We start from the raw sequence: 23162 nt of genomic DNA, 5'->3' as shown, positions 1-23162 counted from the left end.
CAACAGGCAAGCATTGCTTGCTCAGTAAATGTGACCTTAGCATGATTTCAGAGGAAAACGTGGTCTCAATGCAATTTTGGAAACTGGGTCTTGCTCTTCATGATTGACCAAATCAGAACTGAAGGAATGGCCTCAAATGCTGTGAGGACTCCTAAAGCTGGCAAAGAATTTTGAAGCAGTGTGGCACAGAAGCAGTTGCCCAGTCCTTTTCTTCTGGGTATCCCCTGCCAAAAGCAATCTCGTATCCATACCCCCCCCCAATAACGGCCCCCCTGGTGACGATCCTCAGGATAGCTAGCATGGGATTGTTTTTCCATTGTCACTTAAGGTGGGTGTGAGGCTGCTACCAACTTTAATGCGGATACTCACTGGTAGCCTACGGGAAAGAGGCGTCCCTCACACTCAGACAGATCTGTCAGCATCCCCAAGCTGTCGATCTTCATGGAGCCTGGAAGCACAAACACACTGAGCAGAGAGCCAGAAACAGAGCAAAAATGAGGCTAACGGAAAGCCAGTTGCCTCAGGATGTGGGTTAGGGGGGCTATTACGGATGGCAGAGCATGAGAGAGAGAAAAACCTATCAGACCTAATGGATACAATCCACTGGGGAGAGTTCTGCTGCAGAAGCCTCTGTTTCAACAGAGTTTGTACCTGAGGGTGTCCCAATGGACGCCGTCCCATGGTAATTAGTGCATGAGCAAAGGGAAAGGATAAAGAATAGTTGCTTAGATTTTCTGCCTTTTAGGCACTTCTGGAGAGGCTAATGAGGGCATCCTACACTCTGTCTACAAGGGAACCAAGAAAGTTAGTTTCTGGGTTCCCAAAATGGGCCTAGCCAAGATGCAGGAACTCAAGGTGTATGCACGAAGACAGGGGTTGGCTTAGCCGGCATTGGCACTATGGGACAGGATGCAATCTAAGATATAGTTCAGAGGGGACAAATGTTTCTCCACCCCAAGGGTTTCAGAGTTTACTTTTTCCCTTGTAGATGAGGCCCTCCCTCCCTCTCTCTCCCTGCTCCCATTAAGTATTAACAACAAGCTTATTTGCTGGTGTTTGAGATAACCAGCGCAGACACTGCCAGAACAGAGGCGTGACAGATACAAGGTGCAAAGAGCGGTGATGAATCCATTTCTACTTGCAGATTCTTCCGCTCCATTCTGAAGCAAGCTGGTCCCTCCTATTCCCTGCATGTTCAAATGCAGAACCACCCACTTGCTAGAGGAGAAAATCCCATCTACTCTGGACCACAGTGTTTGCATAGCAAAGTGCTGCTCTCCTGCCCTGTCCCCATATAATTACCTATCATCATGTTGATGGTGTCTGGCTCCAGGCCCACCATGAACTTCCTCTTAAAGCTGATGCCCTCGAAGTCAACGTAGACGCGGCGCAAGACATCAAACCCATCTTCAGCAACTATCTCCTAAAAAGACAGACAACATGGCCAAGGGACCCTCTTAAATTCCATTTGCAGTGACCAAGCTTCAGAAGACAAAACTGCCAGTCCTAACAGAACTGTCCCACCCACGACCCACTCATCCCAGAGGCGACAGGAAGCCTGAAGGTGCCCGCCCTACTTACCGTTCCATCCAGGAGGTCAACGTGCTTCTGGCAGAAGACTTTCTTGTCATCCTGGAAGGTGCACTGGCAGAGGCGAGCACACATGAAGTGGTAGTTGCTGATGCACGCAGAGAGGCAGCAGCCAACCGTGGCCCCTGTACGTTGACAGTGTTCGCAGCGCTAAGGGGGGGGGGGAGAGACAGGTATGTCAAAGGTGTGGAAGGAACACCACTGCAGCAGGGCAAGGGGTAAAGTGTGTGGCACTAAGCAAAGACGCAGAGGGCCAAAATCTCCCCAAGGAACAAAATCATCAGTCTGCATTCATTTCTGACCAAGATGTAATTTGGGGAGGGCATTTATACACACATTATAGAGACAAACATGCACTCCAAACACCCCATTCCTTCCTCTCTTTTGCTCGTCATCAAGATCACCCTACACATCAATGCAATCAGATGCAGAAAGCAGCCATGTCGACGATGCAGTCTTGCTGGGACTTTCAAGTTGATTGATAAGATCTGTAGTAATACCCAAGCACTGTTCTCACAGCAGTGAAGACTTGGAAGGAGTTTTCAGCTCCACCCTGGCCGGGGGGTGGGAGGGAGAGGAGTTTTGATTCTTAATTTGAGTGGAGGCTCTAAGTGGGTCCAGGGAACATAAGATCTGGCTGACGAAAAAGACTGGACGGCTGTTAAACCATCATGTCCACATCGCTATTCATATGCTGTGTGCAATTGTGGAAATTCAATTACCGGAGCAAAATTCAGCATACCAAGAATCTCAGAGATTGACTTTTAAAGAAAGGTTTTGAGCAGCAGTGACTGCAAAACTAAGGCTGAAATATGGGCAGCATCAGTGGGTCGCTTCAGGAGCAGGCTAGTTTGGTCCTCTACAGCAGGGGTGGGGGGCCTCGGGTTCAAGAGCAAATGCCCCCAGGCCTCTCTATCTGGCCCACAGAACCCTCCTTAGGCTCTGGCCCCATCTCCCCTGACTCCAACTCTCACGAGGCTCCCTTCCCATGCCCACTTCCTTGAATACCTGGCTGGAATGTGTCTTTGAATTGTGGCAATGCGGACGGATAAAAGTTCCCCCACCCCTATTCAGCAGTGCCTTTCTTTGTAAAGTGCAGTGTTTTCAGGACCCTCGCTCACAGTGGGAATTCTACTGAAGCCACAAGAAGGGCTGGATTTAGGTTTGATGAGGCCCTAAGCTACTGAAGTTAATGGGGCCCTTTATATGTCCAGCTGTCCTTTGTCAACAACAAATTGTTGCTGTTTTTTGTGTTAAATATATGCTATATGGTAATTTATGGACCTAATAGGTCCCTAATAGGTCCACACACAACACAAAACATGGTTGTTGTATGTAGGTTTTATTTTATTTGTTTTTTATCTTATATTTTGGAAATGTTCATCCAGGTTTTTTTCCCTTTAAATTTTTGTGGGGCCCTAAGCTATAGCTTATTTAGCTTATACTAATTTAGCTTATACTTATTTAGCTTGTAATCATTCTTCTTGTTTTTATTATTGTTTGTAAGCCGCTCTGAGCCCGGCCTTGGCTGGGGAGGGTGGGGTATAAATAAAAAATTATTATTATTATTATTATTATTATTATTATTATTATTATACGTAAATCTGGCACTGGCCACAAGGAGGGTCTGGTCCTATCCCCTCTTCTACAGAGCTGAATGGAGAGAAGCCCAACTCACCATTTGCCGACCCCGGGCTACGGCAGCATGCACGTTCTTCAGGGAGCCATCGTTCTCCTCAAAGACCTCGGCTGACCAGATGGCACAGTTGACGTGCGTCCACTCATTCTGGCCGATGTACAGAAGCCTCCCTGCATCCTGGAGGACAGCAAGAGAGCTCACGTTGAAGAGGAAGGGGGAAGGCAACACCTCAAGGTCTAGCCACGAGGAAGGGATTTGCAAGGGGTTCACATGGTCACCTCCCGGACACGAGACAGAATCCAGGGGTTATAGACTTCCTGGCCCTGTCCAATCCTCCACTTAAGCTACCTCCTCCACACCAAAAACAACAAACAAACAAAACCACCCTACAAAGCCAGTGGATTTGGTTCTCCCACACTTCTTCCCTTATTCTCTCAATACAGCCTCAAAAAGGTGCGGCTAGGACACTTTCCATCGGTAAGATACTAGCCCCGATGGCTACATAGTTCCAGACAGCGTGCCTGAGAATGGCAGTCACTAGAGCAGGCGTTTGCTGTTGTTGTTGTTTAGTGGTTTAGTCATGTCCGACTCTTCGTGACCCCATGGACCTTTTTATACCTACCGCCCAGTAATGCATCTTTCTTGATGGTAAAATTTCCTCACCGCCCACCAGTGCTCGATGGAAGGAGTATTCAGCTTGTGCCATCAAACTCCCTACTGCCCACCTAGAATCCTGAAACGCCCACTAGTGGGCGGTAGGGACCAGGTTGACAACTCCTGCACTAGAGGAACAACAGCAGCAGGAGGGCTCTATCGTGCATACATTCTGCTTTTGGGCTTCCCGACTGGCCACTGTGGGGAACAGGGATGCCAGGATGCACAAGCCATTGGGTCTGATCCAGAATGGTCCTTCCTATGTTTTTCTCAAAGCAGAAGGGTGTAGTCTTACCTTGGAAGGAGCATCTCCATACTGGAGGCACAAGGCACACTGTCTCTTGTCCTCAGGGTCGTCCAACGGCTGCTGCAGCACGGCATGTTCTGAGTCTTTCCCAGCTACAGGGAGAGAAGGAAAGCGGTTAGGCATTGAGCTCCAGCCGCTGGAGGGCAAGACCCCCCCCCCCAAAAAAAATCCTTTCAGAGAGTATCTTCCAGAAAGGACACAGAGATCTTCTTTGCAGAACATGAGTGGGGAATCTCTGGCCCTCTGGATATCGCTGGACTCCAACTCCCATCACACATCCCCAGCGGTCATGCTGGAGATTAGGAGTCCAACAATAACTGGAGGGCCATGGGTTTCTAACCTTTGATGTAGAGCAGTTGCCCAAACTTGGGTCTCCAAAAACAGCAGGACTACAATTCCCATAATCCCTGACGGCTGGTCCTGCTAGCTAAGGATGATGAGAATTGTAGTCCAAAAGCAGCTGGAGGCCCAAGTTTGGGAAACCCTGATGTAGAGGGAACCAGGAGAGAAAGAAGGAAATACAGAGCGACAAGCATAGTGCACATTGCTTTGCATGTATAACATTGCAGTTCAATCTCCAGGTACAGCTAAGGGAGACCCATTTTATACCTGGAGGTTCACTATCAGTCAGTGTAGACAATATGAAGCTAGTTGGACCAATGCCCTGACTTGCTTTAAGGCAGCTTCTTATGTTCCCTTCTAGCAGGAGAACTGCAGCAGCCAAAGTTATCCTGGGCAATTGTAAAAACCAAGGGAGTCTGCAGAGAGGCAGCTTCTACTCCATGAAAACCAGGCATAGGCAAACTCGGCCCTCCGGATGTTTTGGGACTACAACTTCCATCATCCCTAGCTAACAGGACCAGTGGTCAGGGATGATGGGAGTGTAGTCCCAAAACATCCAGAGGGCCGAGTATGCCTATGCCTGATGAAATCCAAAATCTCACCTGTCTTTTCAGACCCAGTAGAAGCCAGGTGGCTGTTGGCAGCCGGGATGACCTCCTCAGGCTGCCTCCACTGAGCATAGATGTGGTCAGAGGAGGGAGGCAGAACAGCATTAGGAAGCATGCCACTGTTGGGGAGAAAAGAAGTTGTCAAGGACTGCAGAAGCTCTGGTTCTAAGGAAACCCCAGTTCGGAGTTTGAAATAGGCCGCAGGAATAGATATAGAACAGGCTTGAAGCCAGTGACTGAAATGCAAAAATAAAAATAAAAAGGGGAGGTGGTAAGAAAAGAACAGGATCTAAAGCCAATTGTGGGAGCTGTGAACAGATAAAAAGTCTTGCTACTGGGAGACACAGGGCCAAGTCTGCCCTATCCCCATGAATTTACTGTGATCTCACCATCTTATCTCTCATCTGCACCTATAATGGATTAGACTGTGGTGAGAATACAGATTTCCAGTGTCACTTTACCAAACAAAAAGTGTGACAAAAAGGAAGAGGAGACCAGGCTGTGTATTTTCCATGCCCTTAACCAATTCAAATTCCTACTCTAGTCACTTGGAGTAGCAGCAAATTTCAAGGAAAACAGATTATATTGGGCCTGAATGGTTTTTGTAGTTTGTACACAGCTCCTATTTTGAGCCCCTGTACAGATTTCCATAATGTCGTTGGAACTTCCATACTGAATTGCACACAACGGTCCATGGTGCGTCTGAAGCCTGCAATTCCCCCCCCCCAAAAAAAAGCACCAGAGAGGCCCTGAATGGACACCGTTGGTGAGGGGGAGGCATGACTTTGATGCTTTCAGCTACTGAGCACTCACTTGGGAAGGTTGCTACTGCGGGTCCAGTGCTTTACATCCTGAGCATCAAACCAGCTGAAGAACTTTTCCATCAGCTGGAAAGATAAAAAGCAGGCAATCACAAGGCTGCTTGGGGAGAGACGCTGTGCCGAATTGCAGGGGGGGAAGTGCTCCCAAGCCAGCGTGGAGCACGTGCACAAACACCCCCCCCCCAATTCCCACTCAAGTTAGTTTTACGTTAGGTCAATCCAGACCACACATCCCTCCTCCCCACCAAACCCAGATCGTACAGAGTTACCTCGATGTAGAGTGCCTTTGCCATAAGGCCGGTCTGGTCTTCCTCTGTGTGCCCCAGCAGGACCCCCACCATGTCCTCATTGAAGCTATGCTGCAAAGAGAGAAAGCAGCTCAGCAGAGGTCAGAGGCCTTGCTCCTGTTCCAGCCTGGAATCCCTGCTCCCAACACTCACCACGGATGAGTAGTGACCCTGTTCAAACAGCTTGTTGACAGTGCGCAGGTCACAGGGCCGCAGGTGAACCTTCACGCCGTCATCCGGGCAGCACTGGCAAAGGACAGAGGAAAATGGGGCACTGCCACCTGTTCTGCAGCCTCCACCCCACCCCTGCCTACAGCATGCAAAGAACTCTGTGACATAAAGGTCCTGTGTTGCAATAAATCAAAACATTTCCCATAAGCTCTAAGATTCCACCCCCTTTATCTCCCCCCCCCCAATTTCATATCCTTTATTATTTTATTCACATAATATGCATTCTTTACAACAAACAACTCCAAAATAAGCAGACAACTCCAAAATAAAATCATATGTAACAAAACAATAAGTCTCATGTTTTCATTCTCACTAATCTCCTTTACTTGATATTTCTTGCTGCTTTCTGCTTTCCTTATAGAATCTTTATAAAAATTTAAATCTCTTAAATCTTATATCAATCTTTAACAATTTCAATTAATGCCTTCACTTCCCTCCCCCCCAGCCCAGTACTTCCCTTCACCTGTGTGCGATCTTCTTTACCTAGTATTATTTTTGTTATTGTTGCTTTATTTGTTATTCCACCCGTAATATATTATTATCCTATCTCCTTGCGCCTTTTGAACTTTTGCATATTAATTTTTAAACTCCAGCACTGACTTTTTTCATGTATTCCTTAATGGATTCCCACTCTTTATTAATTTTTTGATTAGAGTAGCCTCTAATTGAGGCTGTTAATTTTGCCATCTCCGCGAATTCAAGAAATTTGGTTCTCCACTCTAATAATTCTGGTATTTTATCAGTTTTCCCATTTTTTGCCACTACGATTCTGGCTGCTGCTGTTGCGTAAAGGAATACATTCCTTTTATCCTTAGGGATGTCACTCGATACTACACCCCTCCTTTATCATGGTAAGCAACCTACAGACTCAAATATCATGGAAAGCTGAAGTCATAGAATTATAGAGTTGGAAGGGACCAGGAGAGTAATCTAATCCAACCTCCTGCAAGGCAGAAATCTTTTCACCCAACACGAGGCTCAAACTCACGACTCTGAGCTTCTGAGATTAAGAGTCTTATGCTCTACTGAGCTATCCCAGCATCTTCCCACCTAGCCAAGGAATGGGCAACCAGATTAAAGGACAAAGGAAGGAGTGAGACTGTGTTTGAAGAGTACTGGACACAGATGCGTCCAGCCCAGCCAGACCCAAAGTGTGCCTGCGAATGGGGCCAAGATAAATCTCCTTCAGTAGGGCAGCCAGATCAAGAATGGTGATTTTAAAAGCACAACTCCCTGCTGTTACGCATGCCCTGGAGAGAACATACCTGTGTGCACTGAAGCAGCGGGGTGGCACACTTGGAACTCATCAGTCCCTGAAGCACCTGCCGGAGACCCTTGCGCAACTCCAAGGTGAGGACTTCCCGCCACTTGGCCTTGTCACTGCCGCAGCAGGGCCGGCAAGCGTATATGACACTCTCGGGTAAGTTGGACAAGATCTCATAGCCTTCATCTGTAAGAGGGGGGTGGGAACACATCAGAGATGCCCAATCTTAGCCCAAAGGCTGTCATGCTGTTCTCAGGCCACCCTGCTGTGCACACCAACGCTAGCAAGATGGGCAGGCGTATGCCATCAAGGGCAAGACCTAGCTAGGTCAAAAAGGGGAGCATATCACAGGCAATTTAACAGAGGCTGCGACTTGTATTCGCTTCTCAATTGCCTCTGTTGTCTTCTCCTGACTCTGCCACAACTCTCCCCCACATTATTTCTCCTCCCCACCATTTGAGATGTAAGCAGGTAGGCAGATGTGAAGGAGGGAGAGGGATCTGTGATGCAGCAGAACAAACCTGAGAGTCCCTCACACTTGGCATGAACCCAGTGGTCACACTTGGCACACTGCATCATCTTGCTCTCGTAGTCATTGTCTTCATAGCAGTGCAAGCAGATTGGGCAGTAGTTACCTGGATGGGAAAAGAGGGAGGCAGAGAACAAGCTAGTGGACTCTTCTTCTGCAGGTCAGGTGAGATTCAAAGCCCTCTCTGAGCCCTCCCAAAATGAGCTGTGTATTCGTTCCTCCTTTATTTATTTGCTCTGTATATATCCAACACCTTCTGAGTCCAAAATCAGGTAAGCTAATCAATATAAAATAGTGAAATGCAGTATAAACAGCATCATCAATCTACGCTTTGGAAAGTTGTTTGCCTGTTCGCTATGCATCAGGACACCTCTTCAGATACTGCATCCAAATTTGACATGATGGTTCCTGAGATCAAGGAGCAGGTTTCTGTCTATGATTGGATACAATTTTGAGTTAAGACTGAAGCTTTCAAAACAGCACAGATCTTAAACACCCATTTCAAAACTCCACTGATGTTCTGGTTTCTTAGAATCCGGCTACAAGGCTGCTTGTAAAACATAAAAAAACTCAAACAGGACAGCCTCTACATCAACTGCATAATTTTAAAAAAAACAAAATAAAAATGTAGGATTTATAAAAGTCCAGGGAAAACAAAAACCTATTTGCCTGCCATCTGAACATCACCAGAATAGACACCTGGCAAGCCTCCTTGGGGAAGCCATGGCCAAGGTGAGGGGCCAACACCCCAAAAAAGCTTTCTCTCTCCCCCCCCCCCCAGTAGCTGCCCATTAAATCCCAGAAGAGGAGAGGCCCCTGGAAGAGAAGTTTCAGATGACAATGTAAATCAATGGGTGAACTTGTAGGAAAGAAAGAGTACAACAACTATTTGGGTCGCAGTGCTGTGTAAGGCTTTGCTGTCTAGGGCTAAGGAAGACACGCATTGTGTGAGCAAAATATGTGAACTTGTTTGTGGAATGTCAGCCCCTTGCAATGCCTTACCTGGCAAAAATGAAACCCATGGCATTTTCCAGGCAATTCTACTATGCTCACCTTTATCGTAGAGCACAGAGCAAGCAGAGCACAAGCTGTAGTCACTCGACCACTCTGTGTCCCAGTTCTTCCCTGGAGCTGTCCCGCAACTCTTACAGCGGATGCAGGCCGAACAGATCTGAATAGGGAGAGGATGAAGGAGACAGGTTAGCAGCTGCAACACAAGTGAGGGAAGGGTCTGCCAAACTAGAGGGGTGCCGGGAATCTGCAAGACACTTACCCAGCCCTTCCTCTTACGGAAAGGTTTAGTGGGGTAGTTGGGCCCAAGGCAAGCCAGGTGATAGCAGTTCCTGCAGCGCTCACACTCCAGCAGTTGCTGCGGCAGGTTGAGGAACAAGGAGAGGGAAAGTAGGCCATTACGCACGTTTTTGGGGCAGGAATTCATTGCAACTAATCACAGGTACGACAGAAATCCCAATGAGAAATGCAAAGAAGACAGGCAGGAGAGAACAAAGCAAAGTAGGTGTATATGTCTCTGCTTTTACAGAGGTGATCAAAATGCAGAGAGCAAGCCATGGCTCTTGGTTTCACATGTAGGAACCTACCCGGGAAATCAGGTTCTTGGGATCCTTTCAAACCTGGCATCAGATATCATGACAAAGATGCTTCTCCTTACCATCCCTGTCCAAACTTCTCCCCATGATGTTGTGATATAACTTTGCCTGCCTTTAATGCGTAAAATCTTGGAGTCATGCATTCCTCTCATTCCTGTTCTTCAGACAACCAAGACACAGCCCAACCCTCCTTGTTCCTCTTTAAAACATTTAGATATGCCCTTTCCTTGCATGCTGCTAAAAACCTTTGCTCACACTCTAGTTTAGGGGGTGACAGGGGGTGTCTTTTTCTTCTTTTTTTAAATGCCTAGGGTCACATTGCTTTGTGGATAATCTCTTGGGACCTGCATTCCTGAAGTGGTGAGGCCACCCCTTCCATCTCCAGCTGTGTTTTGTGTAGGGATCACGAGAGCATGGGAGGGGTGTGCAGCCCCTGTAAGCAGCCATGTTTACTTCCACAGACCCTCCCCTTGCACAGATTCCACACTGGAAAAAACACTCCACCTTACCTTGGATGCCTTGTTTTTGCGACCGCAGACATGGCAGAATTTGCAGCGGCGACAACACCAGCTTTCCTCTTGCTCAGGCAACGGCTGTTCATCCTCCTCCAGGCAGAAGGTGTGGAAGGGGTCGCAGCACACCTGACAGAACACAAGCTGCAAAGCACATGGTGGGCAGATGCATTAGATGCACTTTGATACACGGAACCCAGAAACTCTCTGCAAGTCAGAAGCAACCCCAATGTCCCCCACCCTGTTCCAGGTACAAAACAAGGCCTGGTCTATTTGCTATGCATTTGTATCCCAATTAGGCATGATGGTTCCTGAGATCAAGAAGCAGGTTTTTATCTATGTTTGGATACAAGGCCTCAAGTGCCCCCCCTTCCCAACCTTCTGAATGGGGCTCGCAATCCGTTCCCTCCACCCCACACAACTGAGATGCTGGAAATCCCAGAATGCCGGTATCCTCACCCCATAACTCAAGACCTACCTGATGGAACCCCTTGCTAGCACAGAGCAGGCACACCACCTGCGTGGTGACCGGCACCGAGGTGAGGATGCTGAGGCCACCCATCAGCCAGACGTTCTCCAGGTCACAGTCCTCCTACAAGATACACAAGTGGGGAGGGGGGGCAGAGGGATAGCTGTGAAAAGAGCTACATGGAGCAAATATCTGAATTGAAAGGGACTGGAGATCATCAAGCCCAGAGGTGGGGAACCTGTGGCTCTTTTAAGCGTTACTGGATTGAAACTCCCATCATTCTTGGCCTTTGACCACGAATGGCTGGGGTTGCCAAGACCTGTGACTACTGCTTTAAGCTCACTTGCAGCCTCCTCTCCTCTCTCTTCCTACCCTGCTTGTACGAAAGCAGTGCTCCCAAGCAGCAATAAAAAAAGCCGGAGCATTTCTGGCAGTACCACCATGTTAGACATACCTGTGCTCTTCAAAGTACAATGGGTATGTGTGATTTGTGAATGAGGGGTAGGTTGGGGGCAGATTTTACGGTGTTCTGGCTCATTTGCAGTTGGCTGAGCTTGAATCGCACCAGCAGAAAGCAGATATTTAAAAAGGCGTTACATCAGATTAAGGCTTTGATTATTATTATTGCAGGAAGATGTGCGGGGGTGCCCCAAAGAGCATTTTGTGGCCCATAATTTGTCTCGTGTTTCAATATCATCATTTCAAAGATGCATCTCTCAAACAAGATACTCCCCACCCTGCACCTTGAAATCAACTCTGAGCCTGTGGATGCCATCCGTGGATTTCTGCTTCCCGTTCCAGCCGTTGGAGACAGATGGGAGTGTGCCAGACGATGGGACATCCTATGGAAGGAAGGGACAGAGAGGCAAGTGAACAGAGTCCAGTGGAAAATGCAATGCATGGCCATTTCCCTAAACAGGGTGAAAGCTCAGACCAAGAGGACCCATTGGAAAAGGAAACAGGAGGTTGTGTCCCAGGCAAGTTCTACACAAGAGTAGATCTGCTGAGATTAATGGGCATGACCAATTGAGGTCTATCAATTTCAGTGGGTCAATTGCAAGCAAATCTTAGCTGGATACAAACCAGGATTTCTATGTGCCTCCAGTTGTTCCTGGACTCTAACTCCAGCATAGCCAATGGTAGGGATGGTGAGACATGGAGGGCTTCTAGCCCTGGAAGAGGTTATTCTGAAGGAAGGCATGGTTGGCTAGCTGGCTGAACCCTGAATAGAAACACCCCACAATTCTGGGTGTTTTCTGCAGGTCCAATTTGCATTTATAGGCTGCTTTCCTCATGCTCAAAGCTAGTGATATACCAAAAGAAGAAGAATATTTTTTAAAAAAAAACCAGCAAGGAAATACCAAAACTGAAAAAACCTCTCATCAAACCTCAGCAGCCATCAAATAAAGTCTGGACTGTCTATGGGTTGCCTCAGCAGCCTAGAGACTTCTGAAAGATATAGGTTTTAAAAGACCTGCGTTGGAGATTCGGTTTTGGCCCTTGAAATCATGGCCACTTCCCAAAGACAACAACTTGGATATTGGGAACGAACACATACACACACTCAGTCAAAAGGCAGAAGGGTCATACTGAGCCCTTTTTTACACTAAATCTTTGGGCTGAGTTGTCTTCCACAGCCCACAAAGGGCTATAATGGTAGAATACAATGTGGATCACAATAAAACTGCTGCATTTTAAAAAACAAATGTAGGCTAGTCCCTGCCTGCTCTGACTTAATCCTTGCCCAAACCTCACCTTCTCTGGCCTTTTTCTGGCCTTCAGCTGCACCACAGGCTGGAGAGGGGTCCTGCGGGGCCGACTCTGCTCCTCCGAATCCATGGGAAGCAGATCTGGAAATGAAAGCAGGAACTGCCGGTCAACCAGCCCTTTTCTTCCCTGTCAGCTATGATCAGTCCCAAACTGGGTAAGGTCCTATTCTTGTTCTCGAAAGCACAGCAACTCAGCTAGCCTTTACCACAGGGCTGAGGAACCTTTGGCTCTCCGCAAGCTGCTTGGACTGCAGCTCCCATCCGCCCCGTCAGCATGACCAATGGCCAGGGATGGGGAAAGGTGTAGTCCAACATAATCTAGAGCAGTGTTTCTCAACCCTGGGTCCCCAGTTATTGTTGGGCTACAACTCCCATCATCTCTGACCACTGGTGCTGATAGCTAGGAATGATGGGAGTTGTAGTGCAACAACGGGAGGGGACCCAAGTTTGAGAAACACTGATATAGAGGGTCAAAGGTTCCCCCATCCTGCTTTACAGCATGCTTGGGAATTAGCATGAGTAGTGGCAGGCAAGAACTCAATTCACAGGCCTCAGACAATGGCACATCCCTGGAGCATTCGTTCCCCACTGAGACGGAAGAGGTGGGCAGGGTTCAGCTAAGCCCATTAAATGGGGTAGGGTGGCTCACACAGCCACAGAGTTACAGAACAACAAAGGCTGCTTCACACACAGCCAAAGTCACCCAGAAAAGTTAACTTGATGTGGTGCAAGTCCAGCAAGGCACACTGACCCTGCCACACGAATGTCATGGGAAGTTGCAATGAGCATGCAGCAACATTATTCCTTTGTAGGATTGGTGCACGGGGCTATCTACATGCAGGATTAATGCAAAGCAGCCCCCTCTCTCTCACCTGAGTCCCTGGAGGATTTCCGGCGATGCGTGGCCGAGCCAGACACCGTCTCTTTTTCCGAGTCAGAGGATTCAAAGATGTCATAGGAAGGCCTCTGCTTGACGCAGCGCCGGGCTGACTTGCGCTGCAGCAGGGAGTCTTGCTCCGCTGTCTCCGTGGCCCCCAGCATGACTTCCCAGGGGGCTGGGAACTCCTCTTGAGAATCCTCCGAATCCCAGGGGACGATGGGCTTCACTACCGTACGGCCTGGAGACAAAGGCATGGAGTGAGCAGTCTCAGAGAAGGGTGCTGTCCATGGGGACCAGATTCTCCCATTTACCTCCCCCCTGTCACACACTCTACAGAAGGGCTGCCGTCATTGCAAGGGATGTGGGAGAGGTAACCACTAGTATTGCGCACATCAGAGCAGGGCAAGGCTGGCGTCATGTGGCGTAGGGGGTTAGAATGCTGGATTAGGAAGCTCAAGTCTCTCAACCTCGTCAGCTTGTTGTGAGGAACCACCTTGTATACCCTTTACCCTAGCCTTTGGCACTTGAGATAAATATTTTCAAGATCTACTCTATTATTGTGACTGCAATTTGTTTCAAGCTGTATTTTAAATGGTTGCTACCCGTTCCAGGACCTTAGGGTGAATGGTGGATAATTATTAATATTAATAGCAATAATAATAACTTTGAGCTCCCTGGAGGAAAGGCAGGATACAAATTTAACAAAAGAAATAACACACCTCATAACAGCTCTTAATTTGCTGAGCTCCCTGGGGGTCGGTGTTAGAAACTGAGATATGAAAGCTAGGGGCTAAGTAGCACCTTAAATGTAGGTTATGGGCGCAACAACAGAATGTCTAGGTGCGCTTTTTTAATAACAAGAATACAAAGCTGAAAATGAATGAACTGCAGCTAAAATATTATGTTCATTTTTCACACCGTCTAGTCCTTCCCCTGCCCACTCCCCCTAATATTCTTAAGAGAGTCTCGTCTCCAGTCTTCAGAGAGTAGCTGGAAGTGGGGAGGCAGAAAAAGGTCTTCCTTTCCTTCCACTCTGCAGTTTTAATCTGAAATCTTAGGCGCAGTGCCCAGAGCTCAGAAACTGCTCACGTTAATGAAATTCCCTGTCGCAAAATGCGCCTAGAACAATGGGAGTTTCGAACACTGCTTGGGGTGCAAAACAGCAATACCATCCAGGATTTCACTTGTGGCAAAACCTTTTTAATAAGCTCACTTACCTTACAGAAGTCTTATCTTTCCCTCTTCTTCAACTGCTCATTTATTTCTCCCCTCCCTCCCAACAATCTGGTTCTGAGAGTATCTCTCTGTCCCTCCTGATATAATGTTTTTGCTGTGCCTCCACCCTACCTTTCTCAATAGGCAGGCCAAACTGATTCTTTTCCCCCAGGGAGAATCTGGCAGTCTCCTCAACTACCTCATTTCCAATACAAAGGCTAGTTAAGCATTCACCTGGCCAGGACTGGGTCTGGGCCATTGTTCCAGTCACAAGGCTTTCAAGGCAGCTTGAGTTTTCCCAGCAAAACCTCCCTACAAACTCCAGAAGGGGAGCTGTGATGCAGCACAAGACTCTTCAGACCTACTCACAAGTAAGTTCTGAGCTTACACCCATTTAAATGCACAAGGGGATTGCAACCCAGGTTGGTAGCAGCAACCATTTTTAAAAAAAAATAAAAATTGCATATTAAAATCTAACAGCCTGAAAGACCACAGTACTCAAAGCAGGCAGTCATGAAACTTTAGCTGCAGGGAATCTGTCTTCTTAGTCTTACAAAACTCTTTCTGGGCGTCTTTGCTATATTAAGCCATTACCCGCAAATCCCCCCCCCTTTTTTTTGCATTGCACCCCTTCCCTCACATTGCATGTGAAATTCATTACAAACTCCAGAGATCAACCCTTTTTCTCGGGGTGGGGGTGGGGTTAGTAAAGACCCCTGCCTCAGTTTCCATATTAGATGCAGTGATTGGGCAGGGAAGGAACAGACACAGGTCAGAGAAAGGGGGAATCCCCCTTGCAGGGCTTCTATGTTGAGGCTGAAATTTATAGCTGCCTTCCCCCCACCACACACTGAGTATAGAGAGGTCAGGAGTCTTGGCTTCTGCTGCTACAGCCATCTTTCTGCCCAGAGCTGATCCAATAAAACCCGGCCCACCTCCTTGTTTTTCCCTCCCTCCCTGCCACCCCCACCCCCACCCCCAAATCACAGCCTTCTTCCCAAGATCATCTGCTCACATAATCAGTGCTTCTTCAGTCTGCAGGCAAGAAATGCCATTTCCCACACATACACCAGGCAGGGCTCGTGCTTGGTTCAACCTGGAATGGCTTCCCTGGGAGAACCAGGCCCCACCTCTTCCTGAGGCAAGCCCACTTCCCCCTCCCCATCACCAAGCAGGGAAGAGATCACATTCCCCCAATCCTCAAATCCATTGTCCCGGAACTATCTGTTGTGGTTTGCAGGGCTCCACCTATCTTTGTCCTTGACCAGCAAATTCCACCCAGTCTGTCTGTGCTTCCTCTATGCACTTTCAAAACCTAGTAGCCTCCATTGCCCCCAGCAAAAAGTAGAAGGGAGAGAAGGAGGAAGGGGGCAGATTACCCTCTACATTATAGCACAATGGTTCTCAACCTGTCTGAATGATGGGATTGCTCTCCTTACAGCCATCTCATTTTATGGCTGTGTTTACTCAATACATTTAAAGCACAACACACACACAACTCCTCAAAAGAAAAGGAATCTTAGGGACTGCAGTTTGTTAAGGGTGCTGGGCATTGAAAGGGGTGAACTACAGTTCCCAGGATTCTTTGCGGGGGGGGGGCATAATGTGCTTTAAACATATGGTGCACAAGCAGGCTTTTAAGAGGACAGGTCCCTGCCCTGAGAAGCTTACACTCTATTTTTCAGAAACAGGGTGGGAAACAGAGGCAAGAGAAGGTAGGGGAAGTGGAGGGTAAGGAGAAAATGTGATCATCTGAATTAAGAAATTATCTTAGAGAAGGCTTAGTTATAGTAGGGAATAGGAACTGGGGTTAGGGAGGGGGGTTGCTGCTAAAGGAGCAGTTGACATCACAGCTTGGTGTGCTTCCTTCCTTTGTATATACACAAAAAGCCATTCCAACAAAGCCTTTATCATGGAACGGACTCCCTCAGAAGGTGGTTTTTAAACAGAGGTTGGGTGGCCATCTGTTATGGATGCTTTGCATATTTCTTAAAACACTTTAGTTGAGATTACAGTCGTACCTCGCCTCCCAAACGCTTTGGGACTCGAACGTTCCGGCTCCCGAACGATCGAAAACCAGAAGTGAGTGTTCCGGTTTGCGAACGTTCTTTTAGAAGCCGAATGTCTGACGGGGCTTCCGCAGCTTCTGATTGGCTGCAGGACCTTCCTACAGCCAATCAGAAGCTGCGCTTTGAAAGTCGAATGTTTCGGAAGTTGAACAGACTTCCAGAACGAATTCTACTCCACTTCCAAGGTACGACTGCACGGCATTGGGCTACTTGACCCTTGCGGATCCCTCTTAACTGTACAGTTCTATGTAGATAGCCTACTTTGGGCTCTAAACCACTAAGCCCTTGGTTCAAATGCTACCTCTTGCCTCACTACATGGCCTTAGGCCCCTCCTGCCATCTGCAATATGGGGCTGATCATGCTACCCTACCTCACAAGGTTGTTGTTAAAGAATGATCACAAGGTAACAGATGCAAAGCACTTGGAAAGCAGTATACAAACGCTAGGTAAAGGAGAACAGCATTTTAATAGTCATTTTCAGAGAGTTAAAAAGTTCCACATTGGCAGAGGGTCCCACAGAAATCTGCCCTGAGACACAGTACAAGAAGGGTCAGGAAGAGCTTGTGGCTAGACATGGTGGAAGAAGGAAGGTCCGCCCCCTTTTGGAGATTTGATAGCTGTAGTTTTCCTCACAAGCGAAGGCTAAGAGTCACTGCAGGTCAGGTTCCAATGCCCCCACATTGATAGAACAGAGCAGTATAGAAGCCCCAAGGTTGCAAAGTTGTCCCCCCTCTCCGCTCTGCCTTTCAAATCCCTCATTTGAGAAAACAAAAGGTCAGGGGATGTGATATTGTCTTTCTCTTTCTCTCAGGGTCCCTTGCGCTGTTGGCAAGGAGCTGAATTGGTGCCCAACCCCCCCCCCGGGGGGGGGGAATCACTTTATTACAACAGCCACATTAGAAATTACTACATTTTATGAGAGCCAAGAACTCAAAAGCATCCAGAATGAGGACAGGGTGAAGAGAAAAGGCACATAAACTTGCACGTCCTCATGCTGTGGACGGGGAGACTGCTGCATTTTATTTCTGCCAAGTCGCTTCTAAGACTTTTTACTCTAAAAGGCGACCGGATGATGAAATGAAATAATAATAATCACGGTTCAAGGACACATTCCAAGACCAGCACCTGCAACTTCCAGGGGAAGAGGACTCAACATCATTGCCCTCCCCAGCATTTCCCATCTGCTGCTGTCAGCCTCCTCTGGAGGAGAGATGAGGGAGTTAGCTGTAAGCAATCTAGCCTGGTGAGAAGACCCTCTCCTCATTTGAGATGGGCTGCTGGGGCTTTTTGGAATGCAATAAGACTAGCAGTGGAGCTTCCACCATCATTGCCCTCCCCAACATTTCCTTTTCATCGCAGGAAGCCACTCCCTGGAAGTCAGATGAAGGATTCAGTTGCAAGTCATCTAGCCTGGCAAGAAGACCACTCCCTCCCTCTCTGAACGCATTCAAGCCTCAACCAGAGCCAGGGCTTTTTTGGCCGTGGCCCCTAGCTGGTGGAACACTCTGTCACAAGAGACTAGGGCCTGCAGGACTTGACATCTTTCCGCAGGGCCTGAAAGACAGAGCTGTTCCACCAGGCCTTTGGCCAAAGCACAGTCTGACCCCCTCCTTCTGTAATCCTCATAGAACTCTAGCCCAATGGTTGCCATTAATTTGATTCTGAATTGATTTTAGAATGTATTTCAATTAATTGACTGTGATTTTATGTAAATTGTGCTATTTTTACTGTTGTTAGCCGCTCTGAGCCCACCTTTGCCTTGGGAGGGCGGGATATAAATAAAAATTATATTATCATTATTATTATTATTATTATTATTATTATTATTAGGACTCTGTGGAGTGAAGCAAGATCAGCCCCTACAACTTTATTGTCTTTCTGCTCTAAACTTATACATTTAAGTCCAGATCATTCCTTCTGTCATATTGAATTTATTCTGTTCGCTAAAATTGTCAGGTTTTGTCCTCTTTGGATTTACTGGTGACTTCCCCTTATGCTTTGTATTCTGAATGTTTGTTGTAAGCCACTTTGGGCACACAGCTCACTGTGGAAAAGACGGTCAGTGTGATGTTGTGGTCAGTGTTGGACTAGGACTTGGGAAAACCAGGGTTCAATTCTCTACCCAGTCATAAAGATCGCTGGGTGACCTTGGGCTGCCTCAGCCTACCTCACAGGGTTGTTGTGGGGATTTAATGGGGATGGGGAGAACTATGCACATATGCCACCTTGAGGCTCCTTGGAGAAAAGGCGGGATATAAATGCAATAAATAATAAATAAATAAATTAAATATCAGTTCCAGCCAGGTAAAAGCACTCAAGCAGGGCTTGGAGCAGAGCCAGTAAAGGCTGGAGCCAGCAGAGGTAGTGGGAGAATCTTGTGGGTCAGGAGGAATGGCCACTTTTGGCTCGTGGGACTGAGATTCCCCACCCCTGATCTAGGAAAAAACAGCCCCCATTCAGTTTCAGTGCAATGACACCTGCAGACAATATACACAGGAGTCAAAGAAGACTTGGGGGCAGCATACACACTAACCTTTAAAGCACATGCATCTCAAAGAATTCTGGGCACTGTAGTTTATTAAGGGCTGCTGGGAATTGCAACTCTGTGAGGGGTAAACTGCAGTGCCCAGAATCCTTTGAGGGAAAGAATGTGTTTTATTGTTATAGTGTGCATACAGCCAAAGTCATGAGTAAGTTAAGCTGTTGTCTACTCAGTGGAGGATGATAGCTCAGCAGTAGATCACCTACTTTACAGAAGGTCACTAGGTCAACCCTTGGTGTCACCAGTTAAAGGGATCAGAAAGACCTATTCCTGAGACCCTGGAGTAGTCCACATGGTGTCCTTCAGATCCTTTGGACCACAACTCCTACCATTGCCACTAGGGATGACCAATGGTCAGGGATGCTGTAGACCAGCAATATCTGGAGGGCACCAGGTTGGAGAAAGCCATCGTAAACAAGTACATTTGCCCTTGTATAAGGCTGCTTTCTATGTTCAATATGATTAGAGGTGCCTTACTTTGCAATGAGACCCCTATCTCAGTAGTATAGAGGGTTTTTGTTTTTTTAATAGATCTGACAATACCCACAGGAATGATCAGGAAAGAAGAAAAGAGGTTACCAGCCTGCAGAGCTTTTGATCTCTCACAATGGGACATGCCCCAGTCCTGCGGTGGAGCTCAGCAGGAGAGGAGCCAAGGAAGTGGGTTGGCCATCCCACTAGGAGGGTACTGAGTCTCAGTTTACATATTCCTTCCTGGTGGCGTGAATGGAAGAGGCAACCCATCCCCGGGTCCCCTCCTTTATTGCAAGGTAAAGGCAGATTCCAAACGGGAACTCAAATATGAATTTGCAGAAAGAGCCACTGTTACAGAAGTGTTGTAATTTAATAAAATTCCAGCACACTTTTTGGATGTTAGTATCCTATTTAAAAGGAACGCGGGTGGCGCTGTGGGTTAAACCACAGAGCCTAGGACTTGCCGATCAGAAGGTTGGCAGTTCGAATCCCCGCAACGGGGTGAGCTCCCGTTGCTCGGTCCCTGCTCCTGCCAACCTAGCAGTTCAAAAGCATGTCAAAGTGCAAGTAGATAAATAGGTACCGTTCCGGCAGGAAGGTAAACGGTGTTTCTGTGTGCTGCTCTGGTTCACCAGAAGCAGCTTAGTCATGCTGGCCACATGACCCGGAAGCTGTATGCCAGCTCCCTTGGCCAATAAAGTGAGATGAGTGCCGCAACCCCAGAGTCGGCCACGACTGGATCTAATGGTCGGGGTCCCTTATCCTATTTAAAAAATGGAGCAAAGCATTGCAGGCCTTTCTCTTTCTCTCGCTCTTTGTCTCTTTTATATGCCCTGAGCTCTTGGGATTGGACAGGCTACAAATCTAAATCAGCCAAATGAAAAGCTAGTCCCTAAAATGAACAATCAGAGTTGCTAAGGAGCAAATCACCAAGAGACCGGTTTCTACCGTGCTTGGATGCCATCTGCACAGGTTTCCACAGGGCACAGGAGGCAGCTAAGCTGCAAAAGGAGCCCCAATATATCAATGTGGCCACATGAGCTCTTTCTTTCTTTCTTTCTTTCTTTCTTTCTTTCTTTCTTTCTTTCTTTCTTTCACACACACATACACACAACTCTGATACTCCTGAACAAGCAGCACTAGAGGCTTATTGAAGGATGCTTTGGAACCTCCTACACGCTGAAGGTTGAAACAAGGACGCTACCTCTGTTCCAAACCGAATGAGGCACATCCCAGTGAGAGAGATCAAAAGCAGCTACAGCGCTATGGAAGAAGTATCCACTGGCACCAAGTGAGGTTGGAGCCACCTGAACAGAGCACCTCGAGTTCTGCACAAGTGCAATGAAGCCACGGGATATAGGATGGAGCTGCTAGCACAAATCCTGTACACAGATGGTTACATTCAAGTCAGTTCTACTCAGAGCACACCTGCTGAAATTAACAGACCTAAGTTAGACATGCCCATTAAATTTCAGTGGGTTCATTCTGATTAATATTCTATTTATTTTCTGTATACACAAGATGTGTTCCTGACTTCAAGGTTCTAAAAGTATACTGGTCAATGATGCATGGAAACATTTTTTTAAAGGGAACGCCCCAAATCCCCTGGAAGCAGGCAGAGTATCTTACGTTTGTGGGAGAAGGACTCTTCCCTTCATTGCAGTTACCACGGCTTGTGAATTGGACTTGTAAAGAAGCCTACAGATGTCACTAGCCTATGATTTCTTTTTACTACCAACCTTTAGTTGTATGCTAGCTGTGGAGAAGAGGGGAAAGCCTCCTCTCTGCAGCCAGCACAGAAATAAATGCAGCCCACTAGACTCTTAGCAGGCTACTCAAAACATTTCCTTCCACCAAGTGCCCTGATGGTGGAGGGACAGGGAGATCTGCCCCTTCTCTGGCAATCTGGGGCTACCTGGAGAGTCATTAAACACAAGACTGGCACTACACACCCCATTCTTTTTTCTCTCTCTCCCCACCCCCCAATATCCACAAGGATATTTCTTCCCAGTCTCTGAAAGAGGCTTTGACACCGAATTTCAACTTCTCCACAAAACAGAGCTTGTTTAACAATGTGTAACAATTTAATACGTGAATTTGCAAAATATAACCCACCAATACACAATGTGAAGGACAATAAGTAAGTAGTAGCAGAAGAATTAAGTCCATTTGCACACACACCCCACTTTCCCACAGAAAGGTTTTGCCCAAAGCGGCTTACAGGAAGATAAAACAAACATAGCTGGTCATATCGATAAAAACAGTTAAAGATATATCAAAACACACAGTTTCAAAATGCACAGATGACGACAATGAAAACAGCAGCCCAGACTAACACAAAACTTTATAAGTGACGGACCACTAAACATCAAAAGCCTGTTAGAACAAGAATATGTCTTTTAAGTGCTGAATGTCATCATCCATTCCATCATGATGTAGAAACCAGTGCTTATTGCATTTCATGGCTGGGTATTCAGTACAGAACTCCTGCACCCAACCCCTACTCCACTGTATATGTGGGACTGGACCCAAAAGGTTTACACGCAGGTAGAAATATGTTCACAGAGCCCTTGGACCAGAAGATTGCAGTACGCAGGATAGTATGCACCCCGGAAATGATCTCTTTCAGCTTCTGCCTTCTGGAAGAAGGTATAGGGTTATAAAGACCATGACTAGCCGCCTGAGAAACAGTTTCTACGCAAATGGTTCTAAACGCAGCATAAGGAGTCTCTATAGTATATTGTATTTTAAAATGGGGTTTCAGAGTTTTTAGGGGTTTTTGAATGTCTTATGTAGATTTTTCAATTTCATTGTTCTGTATGGGACAATGACAATAAAGGTATCATATCGTATCATAACGACACCAAGGAAGAGGCCACACATAATCACACAGCCAACTCACAGCAGCACATGATCAGTCCACCCATGTACAGCCACTCAATCGTTACCTTTCTTAGAGAGCCGCTCCACCCGCCGCGCCTCTATCTTGTCGCACTTCCGATACCTGCCAGTTAGCCAGACATGACATGGTCAGAGCAAAGAAATCAGCCACAAAGAAACTCATATCTGGTCCACCAGCGCAGGAGGAGCCGAAGGAGCTCTGGCCCACACCCTCCCACCAAGGCAGCAAAGGGTCAGGCCCACAGTATGTGGTCTTGCTCAAAGCAGATAGAAGACTGTGGAGCTAGACACCAGCAGTGATGGACAGCTGGCCAAATACTCCTCAGTGGGGAAGAAAGCCCCATCTGAGAAAGGAAAGGCTCTTTTCTTGCCAGTGGCATTCATTTGTTTGTAAGAACTGTATGCTGCAATTTCATTGAAAATATCAAAGCAGTTTACAGCATATATAATA

The 23162-nt window shown here is 47.2% G+C and overlaps 1 protein-coding gene across 3 annotated transcripts in view; it reads right to left on the bottom strand.

The window, feature by feature from the left end:
- The window catches only part of KMT2B (lysine methyltransferase 2B), a 60979-nt gene that overhangs the window by 12811 nt on the left and 25006 nt on the right, over positions 1–23162 (bottom strand). For all 3 annotated transcript variants that reach the window (XM_081868607.1, XM_081868608.1, XM_081868609.1), the window contains exons 7-25: positions 22759–22814; positions 13502–13747; positions 12616–12710; positions 11604–11702; positions 10870–10983; positions 10389–10535; positions 9546–9641; positions 9326–9443; positions 8265–8378; positions 7745–7929; positions 6402–6494; positions 6231–6320; positions 5954–6027; positions 5135–5259; positions 4179–4282; positions 3269–3406; positions 1582–1740; positions 1303–1423; positions 370–448 (exon numbers count right to left, since the gene is read on the bottom strand). In XM_081868607.1, the coding sequence (XP_081724733.1) occupies positions 370–448; positions 1303–1423; positions 1582–1740; positions 3269–3406; positions 4179–4282; positions 5135–5259; positions 5954–6027; positions 6231–6320; positions 6402–6494; positions 7745–7929; positions 8265–8378; positions 9326–9443; positions 9546–9641; positions 10389–10535; positions 10870–10983; positions 11604–11702; positions 12616–12710; positions 13502–13747; positions 22759–22814 (2253 nt within the window). The remainder of the gene's footprint in view (positions 1–369; positions 449–1302; positions 1424–1581; positions 1741–3268; positions 3407–4178; positions 4283–5134; positions 5260–5953; positions 6028–6230; positions 6321–6401; positions 6495–7744; positions 7930–8264; positions 8379–9325; positions 9444–9545; positions 9642–10388; positions 10536–10869; positions 10984–11603; positions 11703–12615; positions 12711–13501; positions 13748–22758; positions 22815–23162) is intronic.

This window comes from Podarcis erhardii (assembly GCF_964252035.2).
Source record: "Podarcis erhardii genome assembly, chromosome: 7".
Lineage (NCBI taxonomy): Eukaryota > Metazoa > Chordata > Lepidosauria > Squamata > Lacertidae > Podarcis > Podarcis erhardii.
Note: the sequence above shows the minus strand (reverse complement) of the source record. Positions and strands in the feature narration are given on the sequence as shown.